At 45.1% G+C, this 15697-nt stretch overlaps 1 protein-coding gene across 1 annotated transcript in view; it reads right to left on the minus strand.

Moving 5' to 3' along the window:
- Positions 1 to 12790, minus strand: part of LOC139382827 (carbohydrate sulfotransferase 8-like) — an 85267-nt gene extending 72477 nt beyond the window's left edge. Inside the window, exon 1 of the mRNA XM_071127060.1 lies at positions 12592 to 12790. Coding sequence (XP_070983161.1) covers positions 12592 to 12790 — 199 coding nt within the window. The remainder of the gene's footprint in view (positions 1 to 12591) is intronic.
- Between the last annotated feature and the right edge of the window lie 2907 nt (positions 12791 to 15697).

Consider the following 15697-nt stretch of genomic DNA (forward strand, 5'->3'; position numbering starts at 1 on the left):
TAGTGTGAGGGGTTATGGCAGGGGAAACAGTGTTGCAGTAGTCTAGTGTGAGGGGTTTTGGCAGGGGAAACAGTGTTGCAGTAGTCTAGTGTGAGGGGTTATGGCAGGGGAAACAGTGTTGCAGTAGTCTAGTGTGAGGGGTTATGTCAGGGGAAACAGTAGTCTAGTGTGAGGGGTTATGGCAGGGGAAACAGTAGTCCAGTTTGAGGGGTTATGGCAGGGGAAACAGTGTTGCAGTAGTCTAGTGTGGTGTTGCAGTAGTGGTGTTGCAGGGAGTGTATGGAATGGTGTTGCAGTAGTCTAGTGTGTGGTGCGGGAATTATGTCAGGGGAAACAGTAGTCCAGTGTGAGGGTTTATGGCAGGGGAAACAGTGTTGCAGTAGTCTAGTGTGAGGGGTTATGTCAGGGGAAACAATAGTCTAGTGTGAGGGGTTATGTCAGGGGAAACAGTGGTCTAGTGTGAGGGGTTATGGCAGGGGAAACAGTGTTGTAGTAGTCTAGTGTGAGGGGTTATGGCAGGGGAAACAGTGTTGCAGTAGTCTAGTGTGAGGGTTTATGGCAGGGGAAACAGTGTTGCAGTAGTCTAGTGTGAGGGTTTATGGCAGGGGAAACAGTGTTGCAGTAGTCTAGTGTGAGGGGTTATGGCAGGGGAAACAGTGTTGCAGTAGTCTAGTGTGAGGGGTTATGTCAGAGGAAACAGTGTTGCCGTAGTCTAGTGTGAGGGTTTATGGCAGAGGAAACAGTGTTGCAGTAGTCTAGTGTGAGGGGTTATGTCAGGGGAAACAGTGTTGCAGTAGTCTAGTGTGAGGGGTTATGGCAGGGGAAACAGTGTTGCAGTAGTCTAGTGTGAGGGGTTATGGCAGGGGAAACAGTGTTGCAGTAGTCTAGTGTGAGGGGTTATGGCAGGGGAAACAGTGTTCCAGTAGTCTAGTGTGAGGGGTTATGGCAGGGGAAACAGTGTTGCAGTAGTCTAGTGTGAGGGGTTTTGGCAGGGGAAACAGTGTTACAGTAGTCTAGTGTGAGGGTTTATGGCAGGGGAAACAGTGTTACAGTAGTCTAGTGTGAGGGTTTATGGCAGGGGAAACAGTGTTGCAGTAGTCTAGTGTGAGGGGTTATTGCAGGGGAAACGGTGTTACAGTAGTCTAGTGTGAGGGTTTATGGCAGGGGAAACAGTGTTGCAGTAGTCTAGTGTGAGGGGTTATGTCAGGGGAAACAGTAGTCTAGTGTGAGGGGTTATGGCAGGGGAAACAGTGTTGCAGTAGTCTAGTGTGAGGGGTTTTGGCAGGGGAAACAGTGTTGCAGTAGTCTAGTGTGAGGGGTTATGGCAGGGGAAACAGTGTTGCAGTAGTCTAGTGTGAGGGGTTATGTCAGGGGAAACAGTAGTCTAGTGTGAGGGGTTATGGCAGGGGAAACAGTGTTGCAGTAGTCTAGTGTGAGGGGTTATGGCAGGGGAAACAGTAGTCCAGTGTGAGGGGTTATGTCAGGGGAAACAGTAGTCTAGTGTGAGGGGTTATGTCAGGGGAAACAGTAGTCCAGTGTGAGGGGTTATGTCAGGGGAAACAGTAGTCTAGTGTGAGGGGTTATGTCAGGGGAAACAGTAGTCCAGTGTGAGGGGTTATGTCAGGGGAAACAGTAGTCTAGTGTGAGGGGTTATGTCAGGGGAAACAGTAGTCTAGTGTGAGGGGTTATGTCAGGGGAAACAGTAGTCCAGTGTGAGGGATTATGGCAGGGGAAACAGTGTTGCAGTAGTCTAGTGTGAGGGGTTATGGCAGGGGAAACAGTGTTGCAGTAGTCTAGTGTGAGGGTTTATGGCAGGGGAAACAGTGTTACAGTAGTCTAGTGTGAGGGTTTATGGCAGGGGAAACAGTGTTGCAGTAGTCTAGTGTGAGGGGTTATGGCAGGGGAAACAGTGTTGCAGTAGTCTAGTGTGAGGGTTTATGGCAGGGGAAACAGTGTTGCAGTAGTCTAGTGTGAGGGTTTATGGCAGGGGAAACAGTGTTGCAGTAGTCTAGTGTGAGGGGTTATGGCAGGGGAAACAGTGTTGCAGTAGTCTAGTGTGAGGGGTTATGTCAGAGGAAACAGTGTTGCAGTAGTCTAGTGTGAGGGTTTATGGCAGAGGAAACAGTGTTGCAGTAGTCTAGTGTGAGGGGTTATGGCAGGGGAAACAGTGTTGCAGTAGTCTAGTGTGAGGGGTTATGTCAGGGGAAACAGTGTTGCAGTAGTCTAGTGTGAGGGGTTATGGCAGGGGAAACAGTGTTGCAGTAGTCTAGTGTGAGGGGTTATGGCAGGGGAAACAGTGTTACAGTAGTCTAGTGTGAGGGGTTATGGCAGGGGAAACAGTGTTGCAGTAGTCTAGTGTGAGGGGTTATGGCAGGGGAAACAGTGTTACAGTAGTCTAGTGTGAGGGGTTTTGGCAGGGGAAACAGTGTTACAGTAGTCTAGTGTGAGGGTTTATGGCAGGGGAAACAGTGTTGCAGTAGTCTAGTGTGAGGGTTTATGGCAGGGGAAACAGTGTTGCAGTAGTCTAGTGTGAGGGGTTATTGTAGGGGAAACGGTGTTACAGTAGTCTAGTGTGAGGGTTTATGGCAGGGGAAACAGTGTTGCAGTAGTCTAGTGTGAGGGGTTATGGCAGGGGAAACAGTGTTGCAGTAGTCTAGTGTGAGGGGTTATGGCAGGGGAGACAGTGTTGCAGTAGTCTAGTGTGAGGGGTTATGTCAGGGGAAACAGTAGTCTAGTGTGAGGGGTTATGGCAGGGGAAACAGTGTTGCAGTAGTCTAGTGTGAGGGGTTTTGGCAGGGGAAACAGTGTTGCAGTAGTCTAGTGTGAGGGGTTATGGCAGGGGAAACAGTGTTGCAGTAGTCTAGTGTGAGGGGTTATGTCAGGGGAAACAGTAGTCTAGTGTGAGGGGTTATGGCAGGGGAAACAGTAGTCCAGTGTGAGGGGTTATGGCAGGGGAAACAGTGTTGCAGTAGTCTAGTGTGGTGTTGCAGTAGTGGTGTTGCAGGGAGTGTATGGAATGGTGTTGCAGTAGTCTAGTGTGTGGTGCGGGAATTATGTCAGGGGAAACAGTAGTCTAGTGTGAGGGGTTATGGCAGGGGAAACAGTGTTGCAGTAGTCTAGTGTGAGGGGTTATGTCAGGGGAAACAGTAGTCTAGTGTGAGGGGTTATGTCAGGGGAAACAGTAGTCCAGTGTGAGGGGTTATGGCAGGGGAAACAGTGCTGCAGTAGTCTAGTGTGGTGTTGCAGTAGTGGTGTTGCAGGGAGTGGATGGAATGGTGTTGCAGTAGTCTAGTGTGTGGTGCGGGAATAATGACAAGCGAACCTGGGGAGCTTTGCGTTCACATTGCCTTAAAGGGAACCGGACCGCGGAATTCAAGCAAACCGAACTTAGACCACCTCAAGATGGTCTCAGTTCGGGTCGCTTTGGGGGCTCTTTTGAGGGTCTGAGTTATTTTGGAGTGTTCACACTGCACAAAAAATTAAGCGAACCTGAGTTCTAAGGTCACAAAAATTGTCTGAAAGGGAACAAGTGTGAAAACACCATTAGTTTATCATTGATGTCAATGGATGACTAAGTAAAAATGTGATTGAAGTAGAAGTTAGGTGTTGCACCTATGTGAGCTGGGAATAGGATTTAGTTATGTGATCTGTGTCTCTTCTGCAAAACGGATAGGGAGTGTTAATAAAAACATCACTTTCTCTGTCATTGCTGTTCAGTGTAACTATGTTTGGGACATTTTATTGTCACCTCTCCTTTCTCTTTGTGCAACTGCCACTCTCCCTTGTATTTCATGTAGTTAAAAAGGGGAAGGGGAGCGGTGGAGACTATTTGCCTACTGGCATCCTGATGTTCTATTCTCTCTCTGTGGGTGGCTTGTCCCAGACATTGCTGCTAACGCTGTGTCGCTAATAAGTAGTCTGGATCAGATGTCATGATCAAACTTGTCTGGAATAAAAGCAGCATAAGGGAAGTAGCATGTATATGCATCTTTCCCTAGACTAGAGCAGCATGTCAACAGAGACATCAAACTGACATTATGACAAGGATAGTGGTGTTACCAGAGGATTCAGGAAGGTCTGTGATGAAGTCAACGGCTATGTGGGACCAGGGTCTGTGAGGGTTTGGCAAAGGCTGAAGCTTCCCGAAGGGAGATGGCAAGGGCTTTTGGTTTGGGCGCAGACTGGACAGGAGAGTATGTAATCCCTTACGTCAGATGCCAGTGAGGACCACCAGAAGTTTGGTGGTTCGTGTAATGCCCAGATGTCCTGACCCCAAGTACGTGTGAGACCATTGCATCAGTTGGGGTCTAACAGCTGCTGGTAAGTAACTCTTCCCAGGTGGTGTCTCAGAAGGAGCCGGGTCTGAGGTTTGGGCTTCTTGTATGGCAGAGTGAACCTCCCACTGTACTGGTCCCATAATGCAAGAGGAAGGATGGGTGTAGGGTCTGAGTTACTGGTCGGAAGGTCAAACTGGCGGGAGAGAGCATCAGCTTTTACAATTCTTTCCAGGGATGTAAGTAACATGAAAATGGAAGCATGTGAAGGTGTCAGGTTCCTGGGTGGCAGAGTTCTTCAGCGGTCAGCGATGAGGTGAGGGAATCGCCGACCGCTGAAGAACTCTGCCACCCAGGTCAATGGAGATGGACATAAGAATGTATTGATTTAAATCCTGAAGGTCACCTCTACAGGCCAGCTCCGCCTGAAGTTCCCTGTTGACCCCTCTTCAGTAGACGGTAAGTAAAGCAGCCTCACGCCATCCACTCCCTGCAGCCATGGTGCGGAACGCTAGGGCATAGTCGGCAGCCTCATTCCATCCACTCCTTGCAGCCATGGTGCGGAACGCTAGGGCATAGTCGGCAGCCTCATTCCATCCACTCCCTGCAGCCATGGTGCGGAACGCGTGGGCATAGTCGGCAGCCTCATTCCATCCACTCCCTGCAGCCATGGTGCGGAACGCTAGGGCATAGTCGGCAGCCTCATTCCATCCACTCCCTGCAGCCATGGTGCGGAACGCGAGGGCATAGTCGGCAGCCTCATTCCATCCACTCCCTGCAGCCATGGTGCGGAACGCGAGGGCATAGTCGGCAGCCTCATTGCATCCACTCCCTGCAGCCATGGTGCGGAACTCATGGGCATAGTCGGCAGCTGAATTGCGTCCTTGTTGAAGTTCTATGAGGAGGTCTCCTCTAGGACTACTGGAAGGAGAGTGATCAAATACCACTTTGAAGAGGGTGTGGAAATGGGTCTCGGATCTGAGTTCTGTGCTGCTGGCAGTCCATATGGCGGTGGCCCAATCCAGGGTTTTGTCTGTGAGTAGAGACAACAAAATCCACCCTGTTCTTGTCAGTGGCAAAGTTCGTGGGGTTGTGCTCACTGTATTTTTATTTCTCAGTTATTTTACCAGGTAAGTTGACTGAGAACACGTTCTCATTTACAGCAACAACCTGGGGAATAGTTACAGGGGAGAGGAGGGGGATGAATGAGCCAATTGTAAACTGGGGATTATTAGGTGACCATGATGGTTTGAGGGCCAGATTGGGAATTTAGTCAGGACACCGGGGTTAACACCCCTACTCTTACGATAAGTGCCATGGGATCTTTAATGACCTCAGAGAGTCAGGACATCCGTTTAACGTCCCATGCGAAAGACGGCACCCTACACAGGGCAGTGTCCCCAATCACTGGGGCATTGGGATAATTTTTAGACCAGAGGAAAGAGTGCCTCCCACTGGCCCTCCAACACCACTTCCAGCAGCATATTTGCTGCATTGTATCAGAAATCCCTGACATTTCCCAGGCGAAACGTCATATTTTCCAGGCATGGGTATGAACGAAGGAGGGCTATGGGTTATGATTCCTGGCATCGGAGGAGTAGGGATAGGCTGGCGGAGAAGATGGCAAATTTCCTCCATATGCTCCTCTTGCTGGGTTAGGCACCGCTGTAGCTCCGCTGAATCCATTCTGTTTTTAGGTGAGGTATTCTGTAATGAATATTCAGGGATAAAAGTTGTAGGTCCATGCGCAGAGCGCGCAGATGTCTATTAAGCCTTCGCAGAAGGCAGGAATCGTGGTCACAGGCAATGGACAAACACAGGTAGGTAGTCAAAAACAAACAATAGCTTACAACCATACAAACAGAAAGAACTGAACTAAATAGGGAGCTGATGAGACCAGGTGAGAAACGAACACAGGTGAAATCAATGAACAAAAATGAAAGACAGGGCTACGTTCCAGAACACAAAGAAACAGGGCTACGGTCAAGAATACAAAGAGACAGGGCTACGTTCCAGAATACAAAGAGACAGGGCTACGTTCCAGAACACAAAGAGACAGGGCTACGTTCAAGAATACAAAGAGACAGGGCTACGTTCCAGAACACAAAGAGACAGGGCTACGTTCCAGAACACAAAGAAACAGGGCTACGGTCAAGAATACAAAGAGACAGGGCTACGTTCCAGAATACAAAGAGACAGGGCTACGTTCCAGAACACAAAGAAACAGGGCTACGGTCAAGAATACAAAGAGACAGGGCTACGTTCCAGAATACAAAGAGACAGGGCTACGTTCCAGAATACAAAGAGACAGGGCTACGTTCCAGAACACAAAGAAACAGGGCTACGGTCAAGAATACAAAGAAAAATAACACAAGGTTGACTAAGAAAAGAAAAGCAGAACCTTACAGTATGGGGTGCATTTTCCTGACATGGTTTAGGTCCACTTAGAATCTATATCAAGGAAGCTGTTCTGGCAGCTCGTGGTGGCAGAGCACTCTTTTAAGACACTTTATGTTGGTGTTTCCTTCATTTTGGCAGATACAGTACTTGTATGTGCTTGTGATAAAACTTACTCCAGTTATCTTTTATAATCTATTGATCCTCTGTGGCTTAATTATGCTCTCTGGTGTATTTTGAACATTGAGAGCGGGCTCCCGTGGTTGGATAAAAATTATAATAATACAAAAATTACATTATTTCTCATTTAATTTGTTTTGCACCTTGGGCCCCCTACGGGCTTGGGCCCAGCCCCCGACTCACACAATTGACCAGTCACATTTATTTAGTATGCAGTTTATTTAAAAAAAAAAAGTTGTTAATCAGTTACCCAAACAAGGAAGGGCCCCCCAGTTCAGGTGAGCAGACGCCTTGGCGGTTGATTTGTGAGTTGCCCGTCTTGCCTGCTCCCATACCTTATAATTCTTTGTGACTAATTTCTATACAGGTAGACCAGAAAAGCAACATCCCTGATTGGCAGATGAGTGGCAACCCTGATTAGAAACACCTGCTGCTCATCGGTTGAACAATTGTTTACATACAGATTATTTCACTTATAATTCACTGTATCACAATTCCAGTGGGTCAGAAGTTTACATACACTAAGTTGACTGTGCCTTTAAACAGCTTGGAAAATTCCAGAAAATTATGTCATGGCTTTAGAAGCTTCTGACAGGCAAATTGACATCATTTGCGTAAATTGGAGGTCTACCTGTGAATGTATTTCAAGGCTTACCTTCAAACTCAGTGCATCTTTGCTTGACATTATTTTAAGAATGTGAAATGTCAGAATAATAGAAGGGAGAATGATTTGTTTCAGCTTTTATTTCTTTCATCACATTCCCAGTGGGTCAGAAGTTTTACAAAAACAGTTCTAATTGGAACCAAAGGGTTCTTCAAAGGGTTTTCCTATGGGGACAGCCAAAGAACCCTTTTAGGTTCTAGATAGCACCTTTTATGCTAAGAGTGTACAGCCACTAGTCACAGTAGCCAGGCAGGCAGTAAGTCACTGCTGTCTGTGTTCCCCAGGGCTGTTGAGTGTCCTCCCTACGGTGCCTCCAGAAAGGCAGCACACCGAGTCATGACCTTGCTAACCTGGTGCAACAGGCCCATTCCATACAACGCTCCCTCACTGTCTGTTTGTCCATTTCTTTTAATGAGATCTCCTTGCAAAGACAGGTCATGACACAGTATCGAAAAAACAAAGTGTCCTACTATACACACTTTGTTTTGGCATAACCTCATGAGGCAAGTGAACCACAATCTTAATATTATCAGTTGCTCTCAGCCAATCATCAGTCATTTGTGTAAGTGCCGGACATGATGAATGCCCTTCCCTATATGCGTACTGAATATCTGTTCATTTGTTTACTGTGAAATAGCATTGTACTTTTCCAAAAGTTTAATAAGGGTTGGTGACAGGCCAGCTGTTTGAGCCTGTAAAGGGTCCTTTGCTTTTCTTGGGTAGCGGAATGGTCATCTGAGGGAGGTGGCCAAGCAGGGAGATAAAGTCTGTAGGCAGTCGAAGAACCCTTTTGAATCCCTGTGTGGAATGGTTACTGCCAAGCAACCATTAGCCTCAATCTTGAACTGTGTGGATTGAAAAGACTACCTCCATTGTGTGGGCTCACAAATCCCTGGATCGAGGTGGGTTTAGTTCTAAACAAAACTGAGTTTATTCTCAACGTATTGTTACAGCCACATTTTCTAACAGGCGGACAGGCATAGAAATGCTCACATGTCTTGTCAATGTGAGAGAGTTTGCATTTGCTCAAGACACAGCAGCAGAATTGACAATTGATACCCTGGATGTAAACCCACGGCTTATCCCGAGAACGGCATAACAATGGCAAAATAAAATAATGGGAATGTCACTAAAGATATTCAAACAGACTAGAATAAATATGCATTTCAATGTTCTTATCTTGAAGAGCAGGGTGGCTGCCAATAAAAATGTATTGGGTAGGCTGCTGTTGGACCACCCCCGATGAACATTAATTAAATCGTGCCTTTCAAATTAGGGTTTAGCTTGCTGTGACATGTTTTTTGTTTAGACTCAAATAGGACACACATCACACGTCTCACACACCCATAGTTAAACTTTCAAATTGCATTAGGTCACTTCAGGGAGAGAATTCAATTTGTTGCACAGGGAGAATAGAGGGAGGGAGAGAGAGAAATGGACAGAGCGATGTGCAGGGAGAGAGTGAGATGGGGAGGGAGAGAGTGAGATGGGGAGGGAAAGAGTGAGATGGGGAGGGAAAGAGTGAGATGGAGAGGGAAAGAGTGAGATGGGGAGGGAGAGAGTGAGATGGGGAGGGAGATGTGGAGGGAGAGAGTGAGAAGGGGAGGGAGATGTGGAGGGAGAGAGTGAGATGGGGAGGGAGATGTGGAGGGAGAAAGTGAGATGGGGAGGGAGAGAGAGATGGGGAGGGAGAGAGTGAGATGGGGAGGGAGAGAGTGAGATGGGGAGGGAGATGTGGAGGGAGAGAGTGAGATGTGGAGGGAGATGTGGAGGGAGAGAGTGAGATTTGGAAGGAGATTTGGAGGGAGATGTGGAGGGAGATTTGGAGGGAGATGTGGAGGGAGATTTGGAGGGAGATGTGGAGGGAGATGTGGAGGGAGAGAGTGAGATTTGGAGGAAGAGAGTGAGATGTGGAAGGAGATGTGGAGGGAGATTTGGAGGGAGATGTGGAGGGAGATTTGGAGGGAGATGTGGAGGGAGAGAGTGAGATGTGGAGGGAGATGTGGAGAGAGAGAGTGAGATTTGGAGGGAGATGTGGAGGGAGATGTGGAGGGAGAGAGTGATATGTGGAGGGAGATGTGGAGGGAGAGGGAGAAAGAGAAGGAAAAAAAGAAGCCAGGAAAGCTTTGATGTGATTTAATAACGAGCTTTACTGTCTCGGGCTCACCTCAGCTGAATGCAGCCATACCCACTGTTCACACCTTCTGTTTGAAAAGCCCCAATTTCTGAACAAGAGCCTGTCACAACTTTTTCAGGGCCATTGATAAACTACCAGTTAGCTACCTGAGGTAGTCTCTCATTAGACAGCAAAAAAATATATAAAGCCTGGCAATGTGTTTCAGAGATGTATAGCAAAATAAATTAATAGCATATGCTCTGGATGAGGGCTATTGAATAAAAAGCTATCAGTGTAAAATGAAGAGATCATTTGGTAGAGATGCACTTCAGTAGCTTAGTAGATTCATTTGAATTAGCAGCAGAATTTGTGTGCTGTGAGTTGCAGTTATTTTTTTAAATACTATACTGAATAGGCCTCCTTTGGAGAAAATAGAGGGGAAAGAAAGAGTGAAAGTGAGAAAAGAAAATAGTGGTACTTCAAAATGCCAGTTGGATTATAAATACTGCACAGTGCTGTTTTTACAAGCATCTCTGAAATTGAGATGTGCATTGATTCAATTAAAGAGGAACAATCATCCGAAACGGCATGTGAGTTATTATCACTCTCTGTAGTCTCATTGTGCACTTTCTTCCCTTCCTGAGAGCAGTGCAATCAATGATGTGCTAATCAATTAGAGTTTGGGGCTAGAGGATATCCAAGCTTGTCCTATAACCTATTCAAGTAGCCTAAGCCTAAATATCAGATAAATTCATGTGTAATACCAGAGTAACACTGTAACAATCATTGAGAGGAGACAACTATACTTTTAGCTCCCAACCTTGAAGTCAATATAGATTAATAAAGGATAGTGGTAGATAGACAATGAACTGAATTATTGTTGGTTTGAGTATGCATTAATAGGGTGGAGTTGCTCTCATACCTGTGTAGAACCACTAGCTGTGGTATTTCAAGAGGGCCAATGTCTGATGAAGGCTGAGGGAGTGGCAGGCTCAGGTTTGAGTTAACCTGCTGAATATTGTATTGATCCCTCTCTAGACTGTCTCATCACTGTCATCTCACCTCACCTCTCCTCAAACCCCACTCCTCTTCCTCTTCCTCACCTCCCCTTAGCCCCCCTCCTCTTCCTCCCCTCATCTCTCCTCAGCCCCCACTCCTCTTCCTCCCCTCACCTCTCCTTAGCCCAGACTCCTCTTCCTCGCCATACCTCTCCTCAGCCCCCACTCATCTTCCTCCCCTCACCTCTCCTTAGCCCAGACTCCTCTTCCTCCCCATACCTCTCCTCAGCCCCCACTCCTCTGCCTCCCCTTACCTCCCCTCAACCCTCACCATATGGGCACAGGAGCCAAACAGATGTTTTGGGGATGATATTTTGGGCAGCCCACATTGACAGTTGACTCAGCTGTGAGAGAGAGTGAGGCCGTACTGTACTGCCATTGGACTGGTTACAGTATGTATTTAATGAGTAGGACACTTCCTGGCCCCTTTCCTTACTGCACAGGAGTCAGACAGCAGAAGACTGTAAAGGTGAAGGTCTGCCAAGATCATTGAGAAGTGTTCTAAGTTACACTAGAGATGTGGTGATCTGTTAAACTTGACTATGCAACTATGTGTGCTAGAAAGATGCTGAATTTACTCACTGGATTTACAGACTGAGGGGTACAGGTGGTAATTATTTAACGTTAGGTATAAATCAGCTTGTGGCATGCTAATCATTTATTTGCAAACGAGCACATTTAGTCTTCAAGTTTGTTTACGTCTGGGTAATTTGATTTGTTTCTTTAGTATTTCATGAGGCAACAACAGAAGCATAACAACAACGGTACTCCGACAGTGGAACCGCACTGCGCTCTAACTTTGACAATTACATACATTTCCTTACATGGGGTTATATAATTATTGAACATCTACATTTGTTTAATGTATTTTGTCTGTGAAGGATTTCAAAAGCAATTTCCAATAAAGGCATTACAAACCAATTTCAGGGTACTGTGCGTTTCTCACTGATGATTCTCAAACAGAGGCAATTTAAACATGGCCTCTGATGTGTTGCTTATTCTATGCCGCTATATTGATCTGTGAAATGTAATTTACTAACTCGGCCATTTCCAAAACATGTTCTCTCCACTGAACTGCTTTTCAGCCTTTTCTGCCCAGCTTTTTTCTTCTTTCTATTCCACAAACGAGGTGTGTCATTTCAACAACCTCGATAATAAAAATGCTGAGTGTTCAATACAAACGTCTAGAACGGGTTTAGCCTAATTGAAAAGAGAACGTATTTTGAAACATATTCTCTTCATTACTCCACATAAATCCCAACAATGAGAGGATAAATGCAAAGTCACAAAGCACAACACTGAGCCAAATTCAATACCAGAGAGTTACAGTATATCCACTCTGTGTCTGTGTTTTATGTCACACGTTTGTATCAGACCATAAGTAGAATATAACAGCTCTGGAAATCTCTGCTCTCTCCCAGTTCATAGCTGTTATCAGTAGAGACATTGTTGCCACAGAGATCATAGCATCCACTCACACCAGGTTATAGACACAGTACAGCACAGCAGTATAGTACAGCACAGTACAGCTCTAGACAAATACAAAGATCTCCTCACAGATAGGCTTACTGAAGATGACAGTTTTACTGGGTGTCTCAAGGGTTCTCATGACATTTTAAATGGCTTTTCAATCATGATTACTACTACTGTATTCTTATTGGCCAGAAGCGTTCATTTATTGGACATTCACAACAACAAAGAACACAAAACAACCCACATTATCTGACATCAGTAAAACTACAATTACCACACCAACACAAAAAGTAGATAGGTAGATACCAGTATACTGTTGAATGTTCCTGCAGTGTTGTTGTGCAACGCTTCAACTCAAAGGTCTTCATCATGCAAGTTACTGGATGTGCGTACACCTCTTTGAAAAGCGCTGTAGACTAGTACACTGACCTGGGGTCTGTTGCTGGAGCATGTCTGAGAGGCCCTGGAGGTGGACTAGGAGGAGTAAGGACGCGGCCCCCAGGAGCAGGAGGAACCAGAGGGAACAGTAGAAGGAGCAGGGCAGCTTCATGGCCGACACAACCACCCTTCTCTTGCCACACAGAGCCTCCAGCAACCTACTGGTACTACTGCACTCCCCCAAGAGCATCCCTCCTCAGCCCTGCCACGGGAACCTGCTGTAGGGGGGAGTTAGAGTTAATTTACTTGCGGCATACTGTTTTTAAAAAGAAATTACAACAAGAAAACAGCAGAAAAACAAATAGACTAGTCACAATAAATACGTAATAGGCAACAAATGAATAACACCATGTATACAGATTACAAAAAGAGTGTAGTGAATTACACCAGAGATGACCAGAGGCAAAAGACTGTACAAAATGTTTAAAATAAATGGTTTATAACAGTAGAGAGCCTTTAAAAGCAGAGTGTACCGTAAGGTAGTGGTGAAATATGCTAATAAACCAGAGATCCAATTTAAACACAACCTAGATGGTAAAAAAATATTTATTTGCGACAAACAGAGTGGCAGTGTGAATACTGTGAGTATTTTCACGGATTGGTGTCGGAAGCAGTGAGGATGGAGTCGGCAGAGAGAAGAGGTGGTTAGAGGAGCTGTTGCGTGAATGTTGTCATTACTGGCACGTGTGTGTGTGTGTTTACTCTCCAGGAGTCCTGAAGAGGAGCGTCCTGCTGACTGCAGGCTTCCTGTTCCCAAGAGGCCATGTAGAGTACATCTGTCTCTCTGGAGCATGCTCAAAGAATAGCACTCAGCAGGTGTGGCAAGCTTCACAAATCAGGTGTCCACACACACACAAATACACAGACATACCTATGGAAGCAAGCATGCACTCACACAAACAAACGTTCAGCTATGGGTGATTTGGATATCTCCTAAAACAAGACAACACTGGGTAAGAAATACACCCACTACACCAACCGCCATGCTTCATCATTTCTTGTTGTTGTATTGGGTGTTGATTGCTTTTCCCTGAAATCCAACTACCCTCTTTCTCTTGTGGTGATTGCTTTTCCCTCTGGTCTGGCCCAAAGATTAAAATAGATAAAATAGGCATTCTGATTCATATCAATGTTCCTTTCATGGTGGAGGTACCTGCAGCCATTTGGTGTAAAAACTAACGGACAACTAGGAAAAGCTCAAACCAAGTTTTTTCACCCAATGGGTCAGACAGCTGAACAGACAAAGACATGTTCCCACCAGCACAAGTATTTATACCCCACTTTAGGCAGTCTCCTCATTTTCTCTAAACATTACATCTTTGTTGCTAGGCAGGAAGTTAAGTGATGTGTCACAAAAAAAAATGTTTCCTTCTCCCTTCATGTGACCTGAACTGACCTCGGCCCCCATTCCTCACTAATCCACAGCAATCCACCATTGTCAGTGAACGCAACCACGTGATTGCCTTTTCCTTCACTTAGTAACTCTCCAAGCCCATGGCTCATATCCACCCTTAATTGACCCCACCATATATATTCCTCCTATATATAAACATTCACTTCTGGTGTAGCAAGTATTTCAAATTACAACCCAATACAACCCTATTTGAATAGTAATTCCATACTGTTTAACATCACATAAACTTTGAAATTACTTAGAAATTAATAAAAAATAAAACATGATTGACATTCACAGTTGATTTGTCAATTTACACCTCCAAGACTTATGGCCTCTGATCTATAAATCACACTGTGCACACTCTTATTTCCATCTCTCGTCGGACAACTGATAATGACATTTCAGATGGAGCTTTTGACTTTCTTCATTTCCTCCTTCTGGTTCCTAAGAGAGTGACAGCACAAGACTTGAAAAGCAAAAAGAAACACAAAACATAACAAGTATTAATAATGTGTTAAGCTATGCATAATTATGTATACAACGAAAAACCAAAGTTAACACTGCCCAGGACACATACTTTTAAATCCCCTTATTGAAGCTACAGTCCAGCTGTTACTATAGCATCCTTCAAGCGTTGTATCTTCTTTGACAAACCCCTCCCTGAAAGTTGACAATAGTGTCTGAAATGACAACACTATTACTACTACTCCCACCATGATCTGGGTATCTGTGACGTTCAATTTAACTTCATAGTAGTCTCTATATTGTGCAGTTAGCTGTCCTTCCTCTCCTACGAGCTGTCCCCTGATATCACTATACACAGAGGAGTGGTACTCTATAAACAGAGACTCTAATACCCCCTTCCTTCATTTATGAGCCACACAGATCTCGCTCCAGTCACATTCCATTCCGCTTTCCCAATTCTGTCTCAAACACAGGGCCCCGTATGTACCTTGTCTCCGGCCTCAAATACATTTGCACATAAATCATTCCATCTAACCCATAACACATTAGTCACTACTGATAATCCACTTATATAGTTATAAACATACTAAAACATTATATCATTTCAAGCGCTATGGTTCAAGCCACTAAGAACATATGTTGTATGCCTAGAAAATGTATATTCTTAATTAGAATTAGAATTAGACTATTTGTTCACCAGGTTATGGTGTGGCACACAAATGTTATAAATCCATTTCATCATTTCCTCACAATACATTCAAGCTATTTTTCAATTATTTTGTTCATTCAAATGAAATTTGCATGGTGCACTTACCCCTCACAGCCTTGTCGTCGAGAGGAAGGCTTTGACGAGGAAAATACACGTACTATCTCCTCCTGCTAATTAAGTAGCACCTGTGAACCGACTCATATTCTTCCCAGCAGTAGGTTGTGTAGTTCATTTTCAATAATCAGACAGCAACCTGACCTCATAATATATCAATATAAAGAGGGTCTAATAAAATAATATAAATGGAAATGATATTGAAACGTGACTGAGTTGAACTCTGGTGTTATTTTGACTGCATTGTTTAATAATTATGATGATGTAAAAAGAATGATGCATGATAATGAACTGTGATTAGAAACATTTGAGCTCAGATGAGGGGGGGGGGGGGGGGTGATGAATGGCTAACAGTCTAACAAAGTTAGAATAAGAAGGTTCTGACAGACAGAGAAACACAATCCAGCCTGCAG

This window comes from Oncorhynchus clarkii, chromosome 2 (assembly GCF_045791955.1).
Source record: "Oncorhynchus clarkii lewisi isolate Uvic-CL-2024 chromosome 2, UVic_Ocla_1.0, whole genome shotgun sequence".
In the NCBI taxonomy this organism is placed as follows: Eukaryota; Metazoa; Chordata; class Actinopteri; order Salmoniformes; family Salmonidae; genus Oncorhynchus; species Oncorhynchus clarkii.